Source organism: Lytechinus variegatus, chromosome 1 (assembly GCF_018143015.1).
Source record: "Lytechinus variegatus isolate NC3 chromosome 1, Lvar_3.0, whole genome shotgun sequence".
Lineage (NCBI taxonomy): Eukaryota > Metazoa > Echinodermata > Echinoidea > Temnopleuroida > Toxopneustidae > Lytechinus > Lytechinus variegatus.
Window position 1 is genome coordinate 37,698,180 of NC_054740.1, and position 24,767 is coordinate 37,722,946.

Below are 24,767 nucleotides of genomic sequence, written 5' to 3' on the forward strand. Positions count from 1 at the left end.
CAAGTGCTATAGATGGTTGGTTACTTTAATAATGCTCGGCTAACACTATGCGAATCCGTTTTGCGATCCAATTTTCAAGTAAATCGTAATAAACATTTGAAATGAACATTCCAACCAATAAAAATCTTGGGATCCGAGGTCAGAATAGTTGTAGGACTACTGAAATCAAAATTAATCGACTTGAAGCCGATTTGGACTTTACTCCGACAATAGGGCTTGCCGCAAAGCAAAATTATGATATCATTATTCCTAACATTATGCCGAACTTCAAATAAAGCAATTTTTCTATATGGAACTTTCATATTCAATGCGAAATGCGATTAATTAAAAAAAAATCGTATCGAATCGCACAGCGTAAGACGCGTTTATAAACAGAGCTGGAATATCCACTCCTCAAACCTTGGGGCATGGAAAGTAGCCGGCTGTACAGCCAAGGTAATGATGAAAATAATCCTTTCGAGCTCAGAGTCGATATGAGCGTTTAATAAATTAAATTATCATTTTATTATTTATGAGATTTAAAAGGTGTAACCTTTTTAATTCTAGCTCTATATTTTCCTCAACGGAAATGCCGTCCAAAAAAAACGGATGTGTGAGCAGGTGCAAGCTATCGGAGATCACCGACAAACTGATAGGTCATTAATATTATCTGAATCGACCGAGTGTACCTTAACCATGGAGCTACCAAATAATTTTTTTTTAATTGTTTCCTGTACCAATAGCAAAGCCGTGAATTTACAAGTGTCTATTGTGTTCAAAAATCAAATATTTTCAACCCTTAACGTTGTGTGTACTTTATTGCATCCATCAACTTTCTTTACATCTTTGAAAACACCGTGGCAATTTGCATTGAACTTGATGAAAGTCTTTTGAAATGATGAATGTTTTCTTGTTCTTCCCTAGATAGATTGGAATAATGCCTCTGAAAAATAATTGAACCGAAAAACTGGCTTGATGACTACATCATGGAAAACCAAGAAAATAAATTAGCAGCCCAATAAAATACATTTACTTGACCGTAATAAACAAGAAATGAAAATGAATTAAGATAGGCCCTTACACAAGGCCTGCTTTTACAAACTTTGCTCATTCTCCTGAAGACGACGAGAATACACTTGTCGAAACATCGAGTTTGGGTGGTCGTTTTCAGGACCAACACTTACCCAAGAAAGATACATAGTGTACCGTGAAACCTACCACACTAAGCTCCTTCCTACAACGCTTAATATCAACCCTGCACTTGTACCAACACGATACCCATTTAATATTCTCCATTTTTCTTCGCATTGGTATTAGCCCTGACTTACTATCCCAAAGGTTGCAACTGCAGCAAATTAACACAACTCGATTGCTCCAAACTGAACTTAAAGGAAGTGCCATCCAACTTACCAGACAATGTGACAAGACTGTAAGTATCATAAAAGTATACCGATAAAAATGACAATCGAGAGCATTAGATATAATAATTTTGACCAGCCACCCCAAACCAACGATAGGTCGCCCGAAATAAATTTTCGAGACTCTTATTCAGGTCGAAAGATTGTCAAAATTACTACAGAATTTACACAAATACCCGATTGAATGCAGAAGAATCTAAGAGAAACTTAACAAAAAATGAATAGAAAACAACGTTTGAAGTGTTTCGCTCATGCATGAGATGTGTGTTATTCAGTCTCAATGAAACGTTTCAAGCAGTTTCACAAAATTAGTTTCAAATTAAACTCCTCTATCTTATCATCTATTTAACATTACAACTTGAATATTTGACAGTAAGAAGAAGAATTATACTTTCAAGTAATTTTTATTTATTTTTATTTTAATTTTTTGCTTTTTGAAAATCAATTGACTATTTTTGCCAATTACAGTGAACTTTCCTAGGTGACTTATCATTGGTTTTGGGGGTGGCTGGTCACAATTAGACGCATGAGGCGCCTCGTAAATAAGTTCTTAAATGCCCGAGATATAGCCACATGTGTTTGACTGTTTTAATGGTATTCCTGGCAAAATAATGTGCACTATTGAAATTAGTAATTAGTAATGAGTAATTAGATAAACTGTCATCATTTCAAATAGTACTAGTAATAAGTACCATTAATCAGCAAACTTTTTATATTGGCAATAATAACAGACGAGTCTCGCGGCGATAGATTTTACCCAATAATCAAGTTTTTATAAGCTTCCATATCACCATTTCATAGCATACGCAATCTCTTCAACCAAGCGCGCCTTTTGTTTTTCGCCAAACGTCCTACGAGTCCCCCTTCTCTCTTTAATTTCTATCCCGTCTCTCGATCTCCCTCCCTCCCTCTTTAGGGTTGAATGTGTGTTATATTTTACCGAGGAAATTGTTGCGCGCACATAACCGCATTAGGCTGATTGTACATCGTCCTTACACTCTAAAAACAAGAAATATTAACTTAACAATTGAAAGGTTGGAGGTGTGACAACATTTTCTAATTGTTGCCTTTACCACTTTAAGTGGTTCTACCCAACACTTAAAATGTTGGATTCAGCTTTTTACAATTAAGGTTGAATTTAACATTTGGAAAAAGGTTGTCACTACTCCAACCTTTCAAATGTTGATTTAACATTCTAATTTTTAGAGTGTACCTCCATAGGTCAATGGCCTTCAGAAAATGAGAGAGATATTTTTATTTTTGGTTTACAACTGGGGGGAAAGGGAGGGGGAAATACAATTCATGTAATCTCACTCGGCTCAATGCTTTTCTGATAGAAACAGTTGTAAGAAATGAAGTGATCCACTGAATATCTAAACGTAATAAATTACAAGATGCACCCTGCAATTTAACTGCACAGATACCTGAAATCAAACAACATCGTTAACATCGGGAGTGAACTATTTGACGACTTTTCATCACATATATATTTGTGAGTATGAATCGAGATCCTTGTTATTGAAGCATACAGATGAAAGCTACTGTACCTAGTATCAACATTTCGTATTGACTGATGTATTGTCTTATAGCGTCGATGTTATTTCACATTACCGTTAATCTTGCGTAATGCTTTAATATTATGTACCCGGTGGGTGTTTCATAAGCTGTTCGTAAGTTAATAGCGACTTCAAGAACAACTGGTGATCCTTTCTTGTGGTAAATGGTATATTCCTTGGCGATGGTTTTAGCGCGTAAGCAAGGTGTACCAGTCGTTCTTAAAGTCGATCTTATTTTACGAATAGCTTTATGAAACGGCCCCCTGGAAATTTAACACAATATTCCATTTTATCTTTATGGTATCCCCTCTATCTTCAAGATAAGATGTGCCATGTGCTTAAAGATAAATTGTTCAGATATCATTCGTATTTCGTATTATCATTATCGGATCCAAGTAATGCATCATAAAATGCTAGAAATTAAACAAAGAAAGATATACAACAAAGATCTCACAAGTTCACAATTACTCTTACTCGAGCAGGGTAGATGTATTATACGTGTCTTTATCTAGTATTGGATGGTTTCATCTATTGTCCTTGTGTTCTTCACATTTTCTTTATCTTACCCATCTGGAAAATGAAAATTCGATTAAGAAACCCAGTAATTTGTGTCTCCTATAGATAAGCTCGTAAGAAGATCGTGTCGATTTTGGTTGACCGACATTAAATTTTCCTATAATTTAGGTCCAACCGCAGTTTACATTTTGCTGCAGCTCGATGAGATTATTTGGTTTTCTCTTTAAGTACACGTACTCAGAGAACGTGTAATTTACTTGTAATACAGAAAAAAATTCAATTTTGTGCCCTTGTTTAAATATCTTTAATATTGTTCATGTTGAATCGCATAAACGAAAGTTGTACTGTTTTTTCAGCTCTCTCATGTATATTTTGCTGCAAACTCGATATTATTTGGTTTTCTTTTTATGTACAGATAGAAAACGCATAGAATGTGTAATTTATTGCAATACAGAAACTAGTTCAATTTTTTACCCTTGTTTAAATATCTTTTTTGTTCAATCGCATCAAGAAATGCTGTAGTAGTTTTTTGTTCTCTCATGCAATTTAATTTTAGTTTGTATTAAAATATATTGCAGGTAAGTAGGGTAACGTACCAACACATGCATGCCTTGCGTTAAACAAACGTGATGGGGTAATATTTTTCAATACGTATGACTTATTTTGATTTCAAATCTAGCTCTACTTAATAAAGTAGGGTAGTGCGTAAAAATAAATGTCGAATATTATAAAGAAAATGTATTTTTCTCAGTTCTGATTGAATTCTGACTTTGGTAACACAAATTATAGAGCATTTATTAGAGTAACGACTTTTGTTCTACGCAGGAATCTGATGAGAAACAGAATATACGAAATAAAGGCGAATTCTTTCAGGAACCTTCGTATCCTCACACGTCTGTAAGTTTATTGTGATTTGTCCAGTTCATACTAACCAACTCATTGCAAGATCCTATACATTAAACGATGGTGCGTAAAAAATGCTCAATGATTGTCATGATTGTAGAGCTTATGATGTCTAGCAGCTGAACTTGCTCCTCTGAACAAATACAAAAATACAAAAAAAGGCGTAAATTTATTGATTACTTTGCAGTTCGCTAAGAAAATATTATCTTGCACGCAAAGAGGTTGGAAGGAGTGCAATCTCAGTGCTTATCCCAGGAGATGTTCCTTGATATATCGCGGTGAGGGGCTTTGAAATATCAGTTTTGGGCTGAGTGATGAGTTTGCCATTCATAAGAAGAAGCGTTGCACCTAAAAAAAATACTGTTCGTTTGGATACTGATTTCTTTTCTTTAACCTCTCTTACAAAAATGGAAAAAATTAATATTATCTACACAATTGTTTTGATAATACAAACCATGTTTCCTTTTATGCGTTCACCCATAGTGCGTTGTCCTTTCAGACACGTGGCCAGAATTTAATAATCAATAGTACGCGATGTGACGATGTCTAATGTTTACTCCTTGTATGTTTATTTGTATCCACAGCTTTCTTTCAGAGAATAACATATCACGAATAGACACTGGAGCTTTTAATGGACTAAGCGGATTGCACTGGCTGTGAGTATGCATTTACCTAATGCTTTGGATATCGTCAAGCTTTTAGGTTAGCGCGCCCAAATCTAACGCCGTCGTGGCACAAACTGATGCGAAAATCCTCCCCAATTATGCTAACCCCCGTCCCAATAACCAAGATGCCCGCATTTCATAACAGGTATAGGAGCCAGTTTGTCAACAGGGGAAAGTGCTTATCCCTACTTCGTGGACGTGCACATTATGTCGATCCAGAAGTGGATACAGGGATTCCTGATTGAAGAAAACAGAAATTTGTTCATTTTGTTGTTTGGTAGGAGAAAACAAACACCCCTCGCTTTCACAATGGTAATAGTTTCCCGCAAAGTGATCTGACTGGCACATTACAAAACAAACTAATAAGCATGCACACCTTCAATTACAATATGGTACTAAATATGTACAACTTTTGGCAGAATGAGGGGGTTCATGCCCCCAATGGCTCCGTATGCCCCTATTCCAGGGTCCCTGTCTGTATAAACCAAAGCGGCCGGAATGTTAAATACACCGGTGGGGGGGGGGGTGACAAGAGGGTTTGGTCCTCGTCACAAATCACCCTATTAGTGATCCGTAAAATAATTTTAGCATTATAATCACCTTTTCCTGGGTCCTAGAACTTCGATTTTTGAATAAATGAAGTCATTCTAAATGTAAATTTATATATGCTTCATAACTTGATGGCTTATCATTTGTAATTGATGGCGCTGACGCTTGCCTCCGCTGACATATTCCGGACAAATTGTAATAATTGTGTTTCTTCATGTGAAAAATATTTGTTTACGGTTTTACAACACGCCCGAGATATTATTCATCAAGGCTTGCCCTCATCAAACCAGTAGGCATGAACGCAATTATTGGAATGCGAAATGAAGAAATGAGCCATAAGTAATGTGGGAAACAACTTAAAGACTCGACCTCCAAATACCCAATTCATGCAAATGTGAAATTGATAAATCATATGTCAATAGAGAGCTTGTAAACTTCGTTTTGTGTTAAAATCGTTGTGGTTCTATAGGTTGTAGCGGTGGCCTACAAGGGGGGGGGGAGCTGTTGGCGCTCTCCCTCCCCCATTTTTCAAGACTAAGAAAAAAAAAGGAAAGAGACAATGGCGAAGTATGATATCATTTTCTGAATATTATGTCAAAATCTATCATAAAATATGATTTTTGTAATAAGAAAATGTCGAAATCTTTGCTCGCTCGCAAATTCTTTATCAATTTTGCCATATCTGCCCCCCCCCCGCCTCAGATTATTTTGGTCATTACGCCACTAAAGCTCTACTTTCATGTACTATAGTGATTTTTTTTCTCCATATTTCATTTCCCGCTTAGTTGGCGCAGCTTTCCAATGCCATCTGCATTCAGATTATGTGTAGAAGTCTTTCCTGACATAGCAAATGAGGCCCTAGAAGAGCTAAACAAAGAAATCACAAAAACCCTTCGTAGTTAAAAGCTGCAGGTCTCCATCCATTTAAGCAGTGAACAATTTCCATTGCCCATTTCCTCTGCAGGCTTCATTACCTAGAAATCATTAAAAACAGTTTACGTACAAATCTAAGTAATCTCAGCCCTCCAACATTATGTGACGTCATGTAACTCAGTCAGTTAAGAAGCCTGATAATGTCATTTATCCAAACACCTAAATCAAGCGGTTAATATGCTATGAATACAAATCTTCAATGAAGTTCCGTTTGGTCAATTTCACTTTTACATGTAGCTCTGGTCTTAACTCCAAGAAACTAATGTACTTACCTTTTCACATTAACATGCACAAATCACTTTACTTTATTAACTTTAGCATATCATTGTTTTCTTAGATTTCTGAACGACAACAAAATGCAGACCCTGGAACCTGGCATTTTTCTAGGATTAGAAGATCTATATTGGCTGTAAGTGGGCGTGCTTTGCTTGTTGTGTTGTATTGGTGATGTATGCAGTGTTTATGGTTATCGTAATTGTTTGGAGCTTCCACACTGCAAAACGGATCCAGGAAAATAGAATGTACTTTGTCAAACGCCTTTCATGAAAAAAAAGCAACCAAGAGGTCTTTGTCGAAATTTTGTTTATCAAAACAACGGTATCGTCCTAGAGGACTCTGGACAAACGACATGGTCCGCAATTTTTCGTTAGCCCCGATACTTAGGACGATACTGCTGTTCCGGTTCACGAACTTTCGACAAAGACCTTCCAATCGTCTTTGTCATATTGATCAGCATTTTAGATACTTTTACTGTGTTCTTGAATCCGTTTTGCGCCGCGGTGCAAAAACCGTTCGGTTTTCAGACGGTGGCTACCAGGGGCGGATCCACGATTTTCCAACAAGGGGGTGGGGCGCATTTTCCCCGAGGAAAATTTGAAAAGCAAAAACAAAAAAGAAGGTTTCAATAAGAAATTAAGGACGTTTCGTCCACGAAAAAAAATACAAGCCCCCCCCCCAAAAAAAAGGTCTTCACTTTCAATAGGGGGCACACTTCCGTTTAATGTCATTTTTACATGACAAAAATTTAATTGTGCCTCTCAAAAGGAAGGTACGGGACGGCTGTGCCCCCCCCCCCGATCCGCCATTGGTGGCTACAATGGTAATAGTATTAGCGGTTGTAGCGCTGATGTTAATCACGGTATAATTAAAATAAAAACCACTGTTTTGTTTTAATAGTGATTAGGGTATTCTCAAAGAAGTCCCTCCCAAACCCGTTGCCAAGGTTACTCGTACATTTAATATGTATATATCATTATAATGATTTCATATCAAAAGTAGATTGAATAGACCGAACCAGTGCAAATGTCATTGAACAGTACGGAGCGAATATGCCACTACTTAATAAATTGATGAATCTACATGCAGACCCTCTCAATAGATTGATATGGACAGCAAACCGCTTTTACCTGAACAATAAATAAATGTTTATTCTATCTGATTATATCGACAGAGATCTGCGCAACAATGAAATTAGAGATCTGCAGGAAGGAGAATGTCTCAACGATCTCAAGTCACTTGTATGGCTGTAAGTATATAACGGTTAAAAAAATATTTGAAAACATAAATGACTGAATAAATAAATAAATAAATAAGTAAAGCATGTGTATACAGTGTATCTGAAAAGAAAGGAACTGGGATTCCCACGTTTTTTGTCATATGTTATCACGAAATTTACTATTCATTTGTTGGTATCCATTAAGTTTTTATTGTGAAACTTGAAATTGTATATAGAAGTATTTCACGCAGAGAAAAGGAGGTTGAGTCTGAAATATCAATGTCAAACCAAGTTGCACAGAGAGAGGCGACGAATTTGCTAAGGATACAACGACCTTGCTGCGCAAGTGAGGATCCTCGCTAATTAGCAATTGTTTTGTATAAAAATATATTTCTTGCTAAGTTTCATTCACAAATCTCTAAATGGGAGTCGATGTAAACTTACACGTGAAATTCTGAGCAAATCTTTTAAGATATTATGATTGAGTATGTATTCTATATGAGCGAAAACAATTCAATAATATTCGGTCTATGACTGATGATAATAGAAAATGTTTCATTTACTCACACCAGTAATATTAGATCCATAATCGATATAATCTATAAAACACGTTCTGTCTTTTTTTGTGGGACGCCCTTTTTTGTAGAAAAACAATTCATGAGAATGTGTTTGGGGAGGAAGTGGGGGGGGGGGGGGAGCGGTGACGTAATTGGACGTGGGTCCAGGTTTTCTCTTTTTTGGGGGGACGCCCTTTGTAGACAACAATTCATGAGAGCGTATTTTGAGTGGGAAGTTGGGGAAGGTGACGTGAATGGATATGGATGCAGTTTTTTTTTGTGGGACGCCCTTTGTAGTCAACAATACATGAGAATATGTTTGGGAAGGAAGTGGGGGGCGGTGACGTGATTGGACGTTGGTCCAGGTTTTCTCTTTTTGGGGGGACACCCTTTGTAGACAACAATTCATGAGAGTGTATTTGAGTGGGAAGTTGGGGGCGATGACGTTATTGGATGTGGATGCAGTCCAGCACATAAGTTCATTGGCATGTATTCAACACGATATTTTTGACATTAGATTTATCTTGTAATGCTAAAACTTGGCTTGAATCTGCAAAACAAAATTGTCGTCTCAAACTGGTTTCTAAAAATATAACAGCCAGTCTTCATTAAAAAAAACGTTGAATTGAATATTAAATGATTCTTATTGTTTGTCAATATTCACACATGATAATTTCCTCAGTGACCTTGAAGGAAACGACATAATGAGTCTTAATGCAAGATCCTTTGCTGGCAACACATCTCTCACAGTTTTGTAAGTACACTGTCAATACTCCTTCTTACTCGACATGCTCGATATGTGTTAATAATATATTAAATCAATAGAATATTGCATTGTTGTTTGAAACTTGAGGGGTGCTGCCTGAATTAATCTCCGGAGGCAGAACCCCCACTAACTCTGGAAGATGTTTAAAAAAAGAGAGAATTGTAAACCAAATAGTAGTTAACTACCGTTTTTTGCTTGCCTGTCAAAATTCTCGGAACGGCAATAACCTTCATTTTGTATTTGTAGCGATTTTTTTTTCTTTTTCTTTTTTTTCTGCTTCTAAAAGTAAGTCAGCATCTGACTCCGAATGCGTTTTATGTCACTGCAATATCAAACAAAAAAAAAATCTTAAACCGCCAGTAAATTCGTGTTATAGGCCGACATGATTCCAATCATCCCGCTTGGGCGTCTATTTATGATAATCCATTAAGCATTACGGGCTCTCAACGATTGTCAACTTGTTACATTGGTATGGTGTATAAACAACTAAACAGCTGCCATCACGTTCAATCATCTTTTTCCTGTTTGAATGACACTTAATATGTTTCAGTGTTTGCATGGGTGTTTCATTAACGTCTTTTGGAAAGATTGTTTATTCAAAAACTTTGATATATCCTTTTTCATTTTTACATCACTGGACTAACTGCATTTAGCGTCTATTAGTGGTTTATTGTTATAAGCGAAAGGAATCAAACTAAAACCCCCGACAGAATTCATGTTTACAGCAGTGACTCGGATTCTTAATTTTACCATCATTGTTGATTAAATCGTTTCCTGGCGCAGCTCAGTGGCTGCCGGGCACACGATTAATTGGGCAAAATGAATTTCAGGAGGAAATCAATTTCCGATTCTAACAATAGAATACAGATTTTTTTTATAAACTGCAAAGGGATTATTTCCTCTCAGCTTGCTCAAGTTGAAAGAAAATGAATTCAAGAGAATTGAAATCTCACAAGAGTGTTTAATTTTCATCTTACTCGTCAGTGGAATACCACTTTAAATCAACGCGATAACCGTTCCTTTTCGTAATGTTCTTTCAGTTAACCTTCAGCAATTTCTCTTCTATTCCACTTAAGCCAGAAAATTTTATAACTGTTGGATAACGAGGGTAACGAGGCACAGATTGACAGACAAGAAGGCGACTGACGAACATTGAATGCACACTTAAGATGTTATGGAAAAAATATTGATGGACGCATTTGAAATAACACCCCAATTTAAAGCTTTGCGGGGAACCATGTTTTCTTAGTGGAAAATGACGTATATCGGAAAAGAAGTGCCACACACAACTGAACACAGAATAAGCTAACAAAGAAGAAAAATTAATCCCCGTCTTACAAACAGTTAAGATTGATCCAATCAATCTCAACTGTATGGAAGTCCATCGATACCATAATTTTTCTACTAGATATTTGCACAATCTCCTTAGTAAACTATAAGAATCACACTGCATCTTCACGAAAGTGATAAATTTAGAATATATATCGAAGATATTTAGAACAAATTGGCAATTTAGATGTTGACATTGATGGCCAACCATAGTTGCGTCTGATCGGGTCAATCGCAGCTTTTTGTAAGGCGGAGCAGAGAAGAGCACTGGATTCCAAATAAGAATGAATTGTGTTGCTCAAATACCATTATACATGTAGGTATGCGGCACTTACAGGTAAATGCCAGTTGTGGTAACGATATCAAAATGAGTTCGTACAGAATCCAATGAAATGGCCACCAAAATGTCTGTTTGTATAAATAAAACATATGTTCGAAAGGATTCTGGAAGAAATTGTGTAATTGCTGTGAAATCAGCAAATAAGCACAGGATTCGGGTCGAGCGTCGGGCCGACAATCAAAGCAAAAATAATACACTGTCTCACGTGCGCCTATTTGTGTTGGTGATCTTCAGTGTGAACATTTTTTGCGTAGATTTCAAGATTTCACAAAGTTTAGTTTATGTAACTGTACCAGATCTAGATCCTCGATGATATACTGACAATTAAAGCCCTGTTTTACAGACTTTCTCATTAAATCAGTGTTTACTGCAACTACTGGCATTTCTCTTTAAGGCTACAGTCACATTAACGATACCGATTTCACACTGACCGATATCATGTCCTTGGATATAACGTAATAGCTCTAAACAGTATGGAGTTTGTCTCGCCAGTGTGGCAGCAAATAAAGTCTTTTCAGTCTACCTTCCTACATAATTGTGTATTCACGATATGGTGTGAAAATTGCTGACCTTCATCTTTTTTGAAAAGCCGTCAACTATTAATGATGCAAATTCAAAAGGGAAATGTATAGGGAACACGGGAATTGAATGCAAACTGCTAAGATTTTGAACACCTTGGAGGAAAATCACCCGTGTTTCAAGATCTGGCCCCCGGATATTTTCCCCTAAAATTGAAGCATTACAATGAAGATGAAAGAACATGCAACATGTCTTGTTCTCTTACATTTACATTATATTTTCATTGATTTTCATGATTTTCCCTCCATTCTACCTCTTCTATCTGCCTCAGAATATTGAGAAATAACAGCATAAAATCGATGGAAAATAATTCATTTGCCTCGCTTGGAACCCTGGTGGAATTGTAAGTATGTGAATGTGATTATGTAGATTGTAACGAAGCTGTTGAACTTATTTTTTCTTGTTGTTAGAGTGACAGGCTTAAACAATGTATTTTTTGTAAAGTGTAAGCATGCAATATTTGATAATTGAATAATGTTTTGCTTTACTTTGAGATGATAGTTTGTACGTCATTGTCCCAAGTATATAGAAAACAATTTTGAAATACTAAGAAGGATGCATTTTGTTGTATATATATACAGTATTTACACAATCGGTTGCTCGTTCTAGATATTGATTTCCGTATTTCTTATATATTTCAGCTCTATCAATCAAAATTACAAGTAATGCAATTAGAATTAACAAAAAGGGCACAGGGTGTGTAAAACATAAAGATGACAGTGTTACAGAGACAATGGAACAGAAAGGCAGAAAAAATAACAGCCTGGGGGAATAAAGGTTGAAAATGTAGGGAGTAACTAGGGACAGGTAGATGGAGGGAGAGAGAGAGAGATAGGAAGAAAGAGAGAGAAGGGAGAGAGATAAAAGGGTGATGTAGCAGCCTGGGACAGGTATATTGCGGTGTGAGGGCAGCGTAGCATCCTGTATCATCCCACAAACGGCGTAACCATCTTGGATAACGGTAGAAAATAGAGATAGTGAGAGGGAGGGAGGGAGAGAGAGAGATATAGAAAAGAGTGAGGTGATGACACAAAACAGCATTTTACAATTCATTTTCAGTCCAATGGGAAGAGACTCGAGCTCTTTGATAGTCAAAGCTATCTTCATTAGATGTGGAACTACCTTTTGTAAGAATATAAAGCTCCCGACCCAGTAAATATTTTGATGCAAGAAGTGGTGATACAGGTTGGAATTATTTCACCTGGCTGTTAGGAATGCATTAACCAGAACCCTTGTTAGCAAACAACCAGGAGAACGACGTCGGTTTAACGTCCTCACCGAGGGACTTGATAACAACGATGAAAATGCGTTACCAAAAGGTACTATCGCTTGGACTTGAAATCAAACAAGGCTCAGGGGATTGCAAAACTACCACTCTTCCGACTGATCTCTCACGCCTTCTCCCTGAGCCCACTCCTTCAGTCACTTCACCCCCATTCAAAACTTATATTATTTTCCCCTTTCGTTTGCGAAATGGCTGTGCTGACGAGTGCCTACGGGAGTTACTTTAACAGAAATTAAAATCATTCAACTAAAGTAATTCAACTTCTTAAGCTCCACTCCACCCCATTAATGAAATCATGGCTCCAGTCATCTTTGCAATATTCTAAAAATTCAAAGCGATTCCATGGATATGGCTGCTAATTGAGTGTGACGTCCGCTGAAAGGAATTCTCACTAAAAAGGGAAGTACTCTACGGGTCAGTTCCAATACTCTGTTTGAGACTGATGTGGCTGATACCAAATTTCATATGCCCACAGCTCCGCAATTCAAATCTACAATTTTCATGATCCGTTTAGACTCTTTGCAGTATATTGTTTCACCATTTTCTTAACTGCATGTTTTCTTTCACAGAGATCTTTCTCACAATCAGATTTCACATTTACCCGACGGGATTTTCGATGGACTGCATTCTCTGGAGATTCTGTAAGTATAAGGAGCATTTGTTTGCTCTCAACTGCATATTAGCTTACGTCTTTGATGTGACCACTATTGAGGTGCTTTGAGCCTATGACGAAAAAAATAGCCAGCTCATACAGTTCTGGGCAGACTACATTTTCACCACAAGGCTAATTCAAGATGATATAGTCTTAAATATAGCACATTTAAAATATTTTCCGCTTTTTCCAACGGTGTAAGATTACTATGCTCATTGCAAGTTCATCATACACGCCCCCACATGCCATGTTTCGTGCGACATTAAGCGTTGAATTAATTGCAATTTTCAGTGAAGCGTAGTGGAGTATATAAGACAAGGTTTTAAATCATTAGACAATTATAGACACACATTCTGCACTTGTATTTTTTTTTTACTAATTTACATAAAAAATTTACATAATGTTCATTAAAAAGACAACCATATTATGTACGTTCAGATCATTTCCATCACAATTTTCTGGTAATTCTGTTCTGTTTTTGGTTTTGTTTGGATTATTTTTGGCATCAGGAGGAAAACTAAACCTTCATAGTACATGATTTTTACAATCTTATTAATTTGGCAGGAGACTGAGGAATAACCCCTTGTTTTCCCTTCCTGTTGATGTGTTCCGAGGTTTGGAGAACCTTGTTGACTTGTAAGTATTATTATCCGTAGCAATCGTTAAGATTATTTTTACTAAGAAGACGAAAATGTTTAGTTCACAGGCGTGCACACACGTTTTAGATCATCGATAGGTATTCCAACATCTTTGAATTAATCTTTACAAATTTGCAAGAATTTCATGTGAAGTGAATTATTTTTGTATACACTCCACAAAGCTAAATTTATGGTAGACTAAAAAAAACATGGAATTGCCATGGCGATAGAGGCCTGCTTTTAATATGTCTCATCCATTACATCGATATTTGATTTCACGGTTTTCCCTAGCATTTTAGTGCATACCCATTGTGCCGAAATTGGGTACATACCTTGCTGTAATAGCTTATTGAAATCAATTTTGAACATTGATATCATTTACGCGTTTATTAAAAAATGTCTTCCGTATCGATTCAGGTCAATCGATTTCATTTATTAAAATACGTTACACCTGCTACACGTGCAAGGGCCTGTAAAGGTACCTTGGATTTGTGTATACGTGTGTTTGCTTCATAAAGCCCTCGGGGAATATCATATACACGTAAATATAAGTATAGCTGCAAAACCTTATTTGTATTATATATGTGTCTGTTCGTGCTTTGATGTACAGTATTAATATGATCAGAGCAAACAGAAGGGTCATTTGATCGATGAGGGGTGGTGTCGTTTTCATTTCTCATTTATATATCAGAATGATGTAGAATAGATTGAAATAGAGAAGACCTACCTTTGAAAATTTACGACCTGAAATTCATGTGTGAAGTTGCAGATCCCCCCCCCCTTCATTTCTTAGTTCCGACCCTCCACCCACGTCTCGAGTCATTAGAAAGCATTCATCCGAGATTGCCTGTCTTTTTTCTCTCTCTCTCTCTCCCATCGTCGCCAAAAGAGACCTTGCAGAAGTTCTCATCGGAAATATCAACGTTAATATGTTCAAGGGCCTCGGCAGACTTGAGAAAGTGTGAGTATTTAATACTACTACCAAACCGCCACCTAATCGTTGAAGTTCAGATGTACATGAAATTCTGATTGAAATGATTTTATCCAACAGACAGAATATTATGGTAATATGGCTAGATTAATCTATATACAATAATAAACGTGTGCTTAATGCTGTGCAGCTTTCATTAAAAACTAAAATTACTGATATTTCAATTCACATGATCAAAATATCGAAATACCTTGGTCATATATATTTATGGCTGCAGTTATGCGAAGAATTTTTTTTTTACTCCAGTTTAGTAAGATATTTTGCCCCGATTTCACATGATATTATTTTTTTTAAGTACTTCCATAATAGGCAATGCCAAAAGTTTAGTAAGAGCACACTGGCCACCACAATAAAAACTTTGCAGCTATGGTAACTGCGACCGGCACCTTAATATTGAAGATATGAATGAATGATAAAATTACTATCATCGTAATCTGTCAATGACACCGGTTCCAATCAGGGTCCAGGGAATATTTTTTTAAATAAACGTAAGAATTGTTTGTATTTTTGTATGGTTAGCCCCGACCCTTGTTTCTTCAGTCCCCATTGATAAAATAATATAAATACTTCACGATTTTTGCAATAAACCTGTCCAAGATCCCGAATTTTCCTGTTTGTCTATATCTCTCACGGTTGTAAAGATTTCCCCTTAGACATGCACTTGTGTGATCGAAGCGCTTCAAATAAATAATAAAGCTTTAAAAAAGAGGATATTTGAATAGGGGGACTGGTGTTTACTACCAGTGAATAGGACATGTTATGTCTGACCATCAAAGGTTATGTAAAGTCATTTGGGATATGAATCAAATTATTATGAAAACAGCTCAGGACGAGATCTTGTTCATTACCTGATACAATAAGATTGTCCTAATTCTTAGCCAGTCAAATTTCTTCTCCATTCGGGCGGAGGAAGTTTAGTTATTGGCCTTTTCTGGAAAACAGTGATTCAAGACAAATCGTACGTATACATTTTGTTAAGTCGGCTTTATCCCCACCCCACCCCCCTCCCCCCCCAAAAAAAAAATGGAACGGGTTTGACTGAATGAATATTTTGGCCCGCATCTTGCAATTAAGCTTGTGAAACCTTCATAAGTATATTTAGTATAGAAAGTCCATAAACACAAATAATGAAATATGTATTCGCCTTACATCAAAATGTGTTTCAAGTACAGTATCTGGGGGCGGTATAATAAAGTTGTTCGTAAGTGATGAACGACTGGCGATCCTTTCTTACGCGCTTAACCATCGCCAATGAACATACCATTTATAACAAGAAAGAATCACCAGTCGTTCTTAAAGTCGCCCTTAACTTACGAACAGCTTTATGAAACACCCACCAGCTCTACTGCTTAATATAAAGATTATCCTCATTCTTACCTCCTCGTATTTCAGCGCTTTCTCAAAGTTTGAGTACTGTCGCTACGCCCCTCACGTTAGAACCTGTACCCCTCGATCTGACGGAATCTCGTCGTTTGAAAATCTCCTGAAAAACGTGATTCTACGAGTTTTTGTGTGGACGATAGGTATCATCACAAGCGTGGGTAATCTAGGCGTCTTGGTCAGCCGTGCTTTCATGAAGGCTGAAAATAAAGTACATACGGTGGTCGTCATTAATCTATGCAGTAAGTTTTAATTTCCTACCATTAACCAAAACGTTGAAGCATAACATGTGCTATAATTGTAACTGCGGACAGCATCATTATGATTATGCAATGTATATTGTCACTTCTGTCCACCCACACATACCTCATTTCATTTCATTTGGACAAGAACAAATCATTTACATCAATCAAAATAAATACAATGCACTTCAGGGATTAATTCCAATTCAAATCAATATCAAAATCATTGGAAGAGAGATTGCATCCAGGTCTCATATGTAAAATGTTGTGTGAAATCAAAACATTGATTGAATATTATGTAGCACACTTAAAAGCAGTGCTACCGTACTTTGGCAAAAGGAATCAAGTTACAAAAGTATTATTTGTTGTACATGAGCAATGTGTGTCCGTCATTTCCATGGGCGTCAATGCAATTTAACAACATATTTTCTTCAATATCTTTCCATAGGATGATCATTTCTTCCCCAAATTTTGCCTGGAAGTGCAACATACAAAAGGGTTTTTCAGAAACCACAATAACTTAAATTTGACTGATCTGTCATTTGCTTTCTTTTGCCAAAGTTGGGCAGAATAGTAAATATTGAAACATGGTTACAAGAGTAACTTTCACCAGCTTCATTTTACACGATGACATGAAAATTTCTTTTTTCTTTTAATGGAATTATTATCCATGACCATTGATTGAGAAACCCATGTTTCTTCGCTTTGTTACTTTTCCACTAAAGCTGCCGATTTCCTGATGGGAATATACTTGCTAATCATTGGAACTCATGATGTGAAATACCGAGATAACTACAACCAACACGCGCTGGAATGGACCAACGGTGTGACGTGCAAAGTTTCCGGTCTCCTCGCCATGATCTCCAGTGAAGTCTCGGTCCTGACACTCATGTTTATATCCCTTGAGCGCTACTTCATCATAGTCTACCCGTACAGCTTCCAAAGGATCAAGACGAGAAGGGCGATCATGGTGTTGGCCTGTATATGGTTTTTTGGAACACTACTTGCAGTCGTTCCGATTATTCCTGTGGAATACTTTGGGAACTTTTATGGAAGCAACGGCGTTTGCTTCCCGCTTCATCTACATGAGCCGAGGCTAAGAGGTTGGGAGTACTCGGTTGTCGTGTTCTTAGGTATCAACACGACTGCATTCATAGCCATTGTCCTTTCGTATACAGGTATGTGCATCAACTCAGTTGTACTTTTGATTTACCCTCGGAGGAGTTATTCATTTCAACAACTGATTTATTATTTACAACATATTATCTAAGCAAAAATGGATTGTTTATGGGTAAAGCATCATCTGTAATAAACTATCGGAAATAATCAAAGTGTACTAATATGCCATGACGGGGTTTATCAAGATATTCCTGTACAGCTAGTATTTAAAGGTAGAGGGTGAATATGTGTGTATCATGTAATTTTGGGTGTTACGGTAATGGGATGGCGTCCCTGTAGATGAATCCGGCGAGTTAAGGACCAAAGTTCTTATTTTCGTCCAGAAATGTTTGGGTTCATCTTTCCTATTGAATACCCAATGCCGATGATGCTGCTACCCAACATATTTCATTCTTACATACAATTCCCATTTATTGTATAGTTTCCAGAACAAATGTCTGTAAATGTTGAATTAGTATACAACATTCATTTCACGTAAGTGTTCATTAAGTTTGGCCGGTTGTATTTGAACCAATCTGCCCATGCAATTGTTCTCTTTGGAAACAAAAAAATCGAACTTTAGTTTGTACAATTTTACACTTGTCTTGTTTCCTTTCATGTTCTTAAGGTGAACCCCCAAGTTCAACTCAGATGATCAGATCACCTCCCAGTCAAAATACACGTACATTTACTGATATCAGGGGAGTGTTTCATGAAAGGACTTGGCAGACGTTTTATCTGACAAGTACTGTTTTATCCAACAGTTACTAAGGTTACAGTGCCTCTCAGCCAATCATAATCAAGGAAAGTTGTCAGACCTGACAACTTGTCGGAAGTATATGTTGATCAAACACTCCCCATGTATCTGTTAATGACTGTACATTCTGTTCTCACTCTCAAGGTATGTTTCTCAGCATTCGAAGGACACGCCGCGCTGCAGCACAGTGCGGAATGAAAGGGGATATGACATACGCCAAGCGTTTCTTCTTTGTCATCCTGACCGATTCTCTATGCTGGTTGCCGATTGCTATACTGAAAGTCATGTCACTTTGCAACTTCATTATATCTGGTACGTCACATTAGAGAAATGCTTTAATGGGTGTCTGAATTACCTAGGTGATTAGACTGTCACAAAAAGAATAGATTTTGAATGATACGTAAATTAGGAAGAAAAGGGAACCGATGTCATCACTGGGCTATCATTTCGGAATGAATACTGATATATCGGTTTAGGAGAGAACAAAAGCAATGTTAGATGCTTTATTTTAACGACCTTTACAGGCTACAAAAAGGTTTACGTGAATCAATATGAACATTGCTACCATTAGGCGAACCTATTTTCCAATTAGTAAGACTGATGATCAAAAGGTCATTACAGTGCGTATGATATAGGCCTTAACCCTTTGGCAGTAATCCCGGATCTCTTTAAAATCACTATCCATATACACGTATAAATCTTTTAGATCTTTTGATGTGGTGTTAATGGTTAGTGGTGAATATTTTAATAATATATTATTTTACGTTTAAATGCTCTGTACTACACTCTTCACTACCCGGGAAATATTTTTCTTCTTCATATTAGTGTTACCATCTGGTTTGCCAATTTAAACTGTCGAATACTAAATTACGTTGTTCCCATACTTTTTTAACAAAACCCAACCGATTCTTGTGGGTAATGGGTTAGATTTATTCATCATTGACACTGGATAAAAACTTACTTTTCTTCCAGAAACCCTTTACGGTTGGATAATAGTTTTCGTCCTACCTATCAACAGCGCCCTAAATCCAATACTCTATACACTCAGCACTACGTCATTTGCCGTGTGGTTCATGCGTCAATTAAAGAGAGGTAAATTGCACACATCTGGCTGTTACAACGGCAGAAAAGTTGACATGTCAGAATCAAGAGGTTTGTTTTAAAAACTATAGAGCTGTTGATCGTGATTGAATCAGTGATGCACGTGCTTCGTGTAGACCAGTTGTGAACAGCATGGACGCGGCACTTCTAAAGTCCCAACACATCTGTCTGTTGCATCGTCAGTAATGGTGATAAATCAAAATTAAAACGTATAAAGCCTGACGTCGTTCTATTTGTTAAGTATGACTTAGTAATATTCGCTACACTGCAAAAAGGCCGGTGTTGATTTAACACCAGCCTTGTATATATATATCGGTCCACACCAGAGAGGTGTTGTAGGCCAAAAGCAATTTGGCATTTAAGCAACACCAATTAGTGTTCAACCAATATCGGTTTTATCTTAACTGTTGTTGTTTCAACGCTTCTTTGGTGTGAACTAAAACAGATACCAGGGGCCCGATTCATAAAGGACTTGCAACTGTTCTAGCTTCACCATTACGGCAACTACCATGGAAACCGTGATTATGATTGGCTGCTGTGTCATGTTACCATGGTAGTTGCAATAATGGGAAAGTTAAAACAGTTGCAAGTCCTTTGTGAAACAGGCCCAAGGTTGGTGTTCAATTAACACCGGCGTTTTAGTAGTGTAGCTCAGTCCTGACAAACTGTAAAGGGACAAACATGGGAAATCACTGTATTCGGTAAAAGTATATTTCACGTGACATCGATGGCTAAAATCCATCCATTTTTTTAAGGAATCAGAAAGTCTTTCAAACCTTTTCCTATTTTCTTATTAATACTGGAAAATATGACTTTGTATAGTAGGTAAGTTTCTGCCTTGTTCTTCTGTCCAACTTTTTTAATGCGAAATTTTCAAAACTTTAGAATATCAAAGACATTGCCAAAGAGCAAAAGAAAAAAAATCTACCATGTTTATTGACCCTGCAGGATCTATTTGATAAAAGGGAATCTAAATCCACGATATATATGTAATAGATGAACGGGATAACACCGATCAACGCAGAAATAGAAATTGCTTAGCAGTAGTTCTGGACGATTTTTTTTACTTCAGGCCTACTTTATGGTTAGAGTTCAATTTGACACTCAAAGAAGGAAGATGTCCGATCGGACAGCCATAATGGAAGGGCAGGGTGATACAGGATAAAAATGTACTTTAACTGTAGTTTCTTAATTGTAAATAATTCCAATGCCCTGCCACGAGACAAGAAAATTGACGGAGTTTCCATATTCTTAAAATATCTTTTTAAATCCAAACAATCATTTTAAAATAAATCTATTTGGGCGAGGGGTGTGCAACCAAACCGGTGATCTGAGACGAAAGAACATTCTTAAACTGGCTAGGGCAAAATATTGTCTTATCCCCTTTAGCGAATAACGTAAAAACCTTTAGTAGTTCAACAGGTGAAAATTAGATCGCAATAGAGATGTAGATAAATCTTGGACATTATTAAGAGAAAAATTTTGAAAGGATGTAGGATTTTATTACAAAATATTGGTTGTTTTTAGTTACTTGTGGTATCGATTAAACAATTTTGAATACTATATGAAAAGGTTTGTTCCAAAAGGGAGCTTAATCCACTTTCAGCTTTTTCCTGTAAATCATGGTTTTCTTAATTCAGCACTTACCATTATCAATTGCTGTTTTGTTTTGATATCAATGATGGTGCTATCATCTTAAATTAATTAAATAATCAATTATTAAGAAATGCATATTTCTTCAAATTTTATTTTTCATGAGTTTACCTCGTTTTGGAGTAAAAACTTAGTCGAATGTCCAGTTTTGCCAATTTATACAGGTTTAATATTCAAATTGAAAACGAAAGAGACAAATATTGCTAGCAAAGTAGATTTTCCATCTGTTCTTTTGATTATCCAAAGAAAACTTAAAAGAAATATTTTTCATATTTGCTAAATGGTACCTTTGCGATGTTTTATTCCAAAAAGAGCAAAATAAAGAAAAATATTCATAATATAGTAACATTTTGTAATTTCATCGAAATTTGAACTTGTATGCACAACATGTACCTAACAATTAAATGCATAAATTTATGTAAAGTCGTACGGTTAACCAATTTTAATTACCAGATAGTGACTTTAGCTCCTTTCGGAAAAAAATTTTTTACCACCTTTCCCATTACATTTTTCAAGTTCGATATGGTGCATTTGATTTTCAAGTCTACGATACTTTTATTCATATTTAAAAAGATAATTGGTCAAAGGAGGATTCAGCCCCTTTGGAATCAAGCCTTTCATATCTCAATTGAATCAAACCTTGATTTGATTTTTCTCATTGCACTCCCATCAAATGATATACAAATGGCAATACCTCTAGATCACTGAGCTCTCTTGAAACGTAAGCAAGGTTTTATCCTCTCTGTTTTTTTTTACGTTATTTATTATGCACAACTGCCGCCAGGTTGTTGTCATAAAAATGTTTTTGATCGAAGCTAAAAATGCACCTGCTTTCGTGGACTTGATACATTGGTGTATTACGTTTTGTCTTACTATGCAAACATATTTTGTTGTTGGGGGGGTTTGTGGGGTTATGGTCAACATATCTACTTTCACTTCCTTAAGATTTCATATTCTCATTGATTGATTATTGATTACAGGTAATCAATCTAATGAACAAAAAACAACACCTTAAATTAAGCATCGCGCAAGCCACCAGTATGCAGTGCTTTCTTCTATTATTTGCTTTTTTAAATATTTAAAGCTGATGCATGATTAAGCTGCATTTTTCAATGCATGCTTTGGCATGCTTATGAAATAACGTTAAACCTACGGCCAATCGTTTTTTTTTTCTTCTTTCGAATGTGTAATAACCGTTGTTATTAGATTTCATTTGACGTGTACTGTTTAAGATTAATTTCCGTCATTGAAATATCTCTGGGAATTGCCGAGAGCATCTAAAGAATAAGCAAATAAGACATTCTTTGGAATGATCGACTAATATCAATGACCATGACGTGTAAATCCAAGGTCAAACAAAAATAGGTTCAATTTCCCTTTTTTATTCTCGCCTTTTCAAAGGAAATATGAGCAGTCAAACCGATCTAACATGTTGACTAATCTTCCAGAATGTTCGGCCTTATCACATTATTACGATTGACCTTGATCTAACGCTATAGGGGGCTTTGTCAAAATTATGGATATTGGAGCCTGGATAGCGTCCCAAATGCCATTCATCATGGTGTTCGCCAGGGGCTATAATGGGGAATAGGATTGGTTGTCACGCATCCCATCCAGCCCTCTGGCAGCTTGTCGATTTGGCACGGTTCCTGAAGCTTTGAAAACATCACAATCTAACGTAGATAAATGCGATCATTGCAAGTATATCGCCAGGTATTGGCTGAAGAGAGACGGTAGCACGCATTTGCCGCAGCCACATTGATCAAACCGACCCCATGGCGATCAAAGAAATACCATTCGTCATATATAGTCTGGGTGTGGAGCCTGTTCTGTTGGTGTGACCTTCACCGTACTGCTCATTCAATACTTGTTCACGCCAACAATCAAGAATGTCCTATTTGAACAGATCATGGATCGATTGTAATTGAGTGAGTTAGTGCAAGGGGGTAGGTGTACTATTTCCGCATTTTGTTTCTTTGGAAGTCACCCAAGGATCGACATTTGGGGACTATTGGGATAAAGTAATGAGGGCAACGGGGACGACATACCAGCTCCATGATCTGTACAAGATGGTTGTGAATCAATGAGATGGGATGTATTTAAGCTTTTTGCTTACCCTCAAAACGCTGTAACATTTTTTTTATGATGCTTTGCCTTTTGCTCCTCTTTCGCTGCCCCCTCTCTTTTAAACATTCTTTTTTTTCACAGCGAAAGTCATTCAGATCTCTTTCAGCTATGTTGTCAAAGCATTTCGTTTCATTTCTTCAAATAAACTTTTATTAGTCGATGCATTTCGCAAAAACGTGTGTGTGTATTATGGTGTGTATTTGTGTAGTGAGGGTGGACGTATATAGTAAATAGAATAACAATGGGGTAAGAGTCCAAACCTGGATAAGTGGTTATAGAAAGTTTGTGCGACACACATAAAATGTGAAACGCTGTATATTATATTTGATGATGCTGTACCAATAAAGAAATTAAGGAAAAATTATTAAAGTGGAGGTGAAAGTTTACATACTGAATCAATGAAAAATGAGATTATCGTTTTGCAATTTTTTTTTTCTCTTTCAGGTCGCATCGAAGAATCTGGCTCTTTCACGTCGTATTCAAACCTGGCAAAGCGTGCATCAATATTATCAATTCACCCTAAAAAGCACACCAAGTCACCGGACGAGGCAATCTCCGCTGTTTCGAACAGCATTGCATCAAGATCGACCATCATACCATCGACATGTAGATCAACGATAGCCATGACTAACATCTCAAGGCCGCTGGACACTGTAGACGAAGGAGAGAATAGTTCTGACAGTTCTCACCAAAGACCCGAGAGAACTCAATTCCGACGAACTCCGATTGTTCTCTTATGCGACCTTATGGAATGACTAAATAGACTTGCCGATAGACGGCCGATCATGAAACTTAGTTTTATGAAAGAATCGAAAGCTTAGTCATGCACTGCAAAAACTGCGGTGTTAAAACTGACACCAATTGGTGTTAATAGAGTACCACACCCTGAGGTGTTAAAATTACACTCTAGAGATTAAACATAACACCAAAGAGTGTAAATGTAACAACAAAAATTGTTGTAATAACACCTATAAAACTTACACCACCAATTTAACAAAGTCCGGTGTAAAATAACTGGTTTGGTCCTCTATGTACACCGGTTACAGTTTTTGCTGTGTACGGCCGATCATGAAACTTAGTTTTGTGAAAGAATGGAAAGCTTGGTCATGTGTGTCTCAACGAAATAACTGCAACCAAAGTAAATACTCCTGCCCATGCGGGAAGAGTACATCACTTGAGGTTTTGAGGACATCTTTCA

The 24,767-nt window shown here is 36.8% G+C and overlaps 1 protein-coding gene across 1 annotated transcript; it reads left to right on the plus strand.

Annotated features, from left to right (window-relative positions):
• The first annotated feature begins 4,162 nt into the window (after positions 1–4,162).
• On the plus strand, positions 4,163–24,324 carry LOC121430524 (relaxin receptor 1-like). Its single transcript, XM_041627817.1, has 14 exons — positions 4,163–4,366; positions 4,957–5,028; positions 6,857–6,928; positions 7,970–8,044; positions 9,254–9,325; positions 11,857–11,928; positions 13,440–13,511; positions 14,087–14,158; positions 15,050–15,121; positions 16,544–16,773; positions 17,499–17,951; positions 18,833–19,000; positions 19,661–19,840; positions 24,014–24,324. The coding sequence occupies exons 1-14, from the start codon at positions 4,302–4,304 to the stop codon at positions 24,322–24,324; spliced, it is 1,986 nt and encodes a 661-aa protein (XP_041483751.1). The 5' UTR covers positions 4,163–4,301.
• The last annotated feature ends 443 nt before the right edge of the window (positions 24,325–24,767 follow it).

Excerpts from the sequence above, each read along its gene's own strand:
- LOC121430524 (XM_041627817.1), top strand. The coding sequence starts at position 4,302 with ATGAGAAACAGAATATACGAAATAAAGGCGAATTCTTTCAGGAACCTT. Across the intron at positions 16,774-17,498 it reads GGTCGTCATTAATCTATGCA|CTGCCGATTTCCTGATGGGA; the intron begins GTAAGTTTTAAT and ends TTTCCACTAAAG. Across the intron at positions 19,001-19,660 it reads TTGCAACTTCATTATATCTG|AAACCCTTTACGGTTGGATA; the intron begins GTACGTCACATT and ends CTTTTCTTCCAG.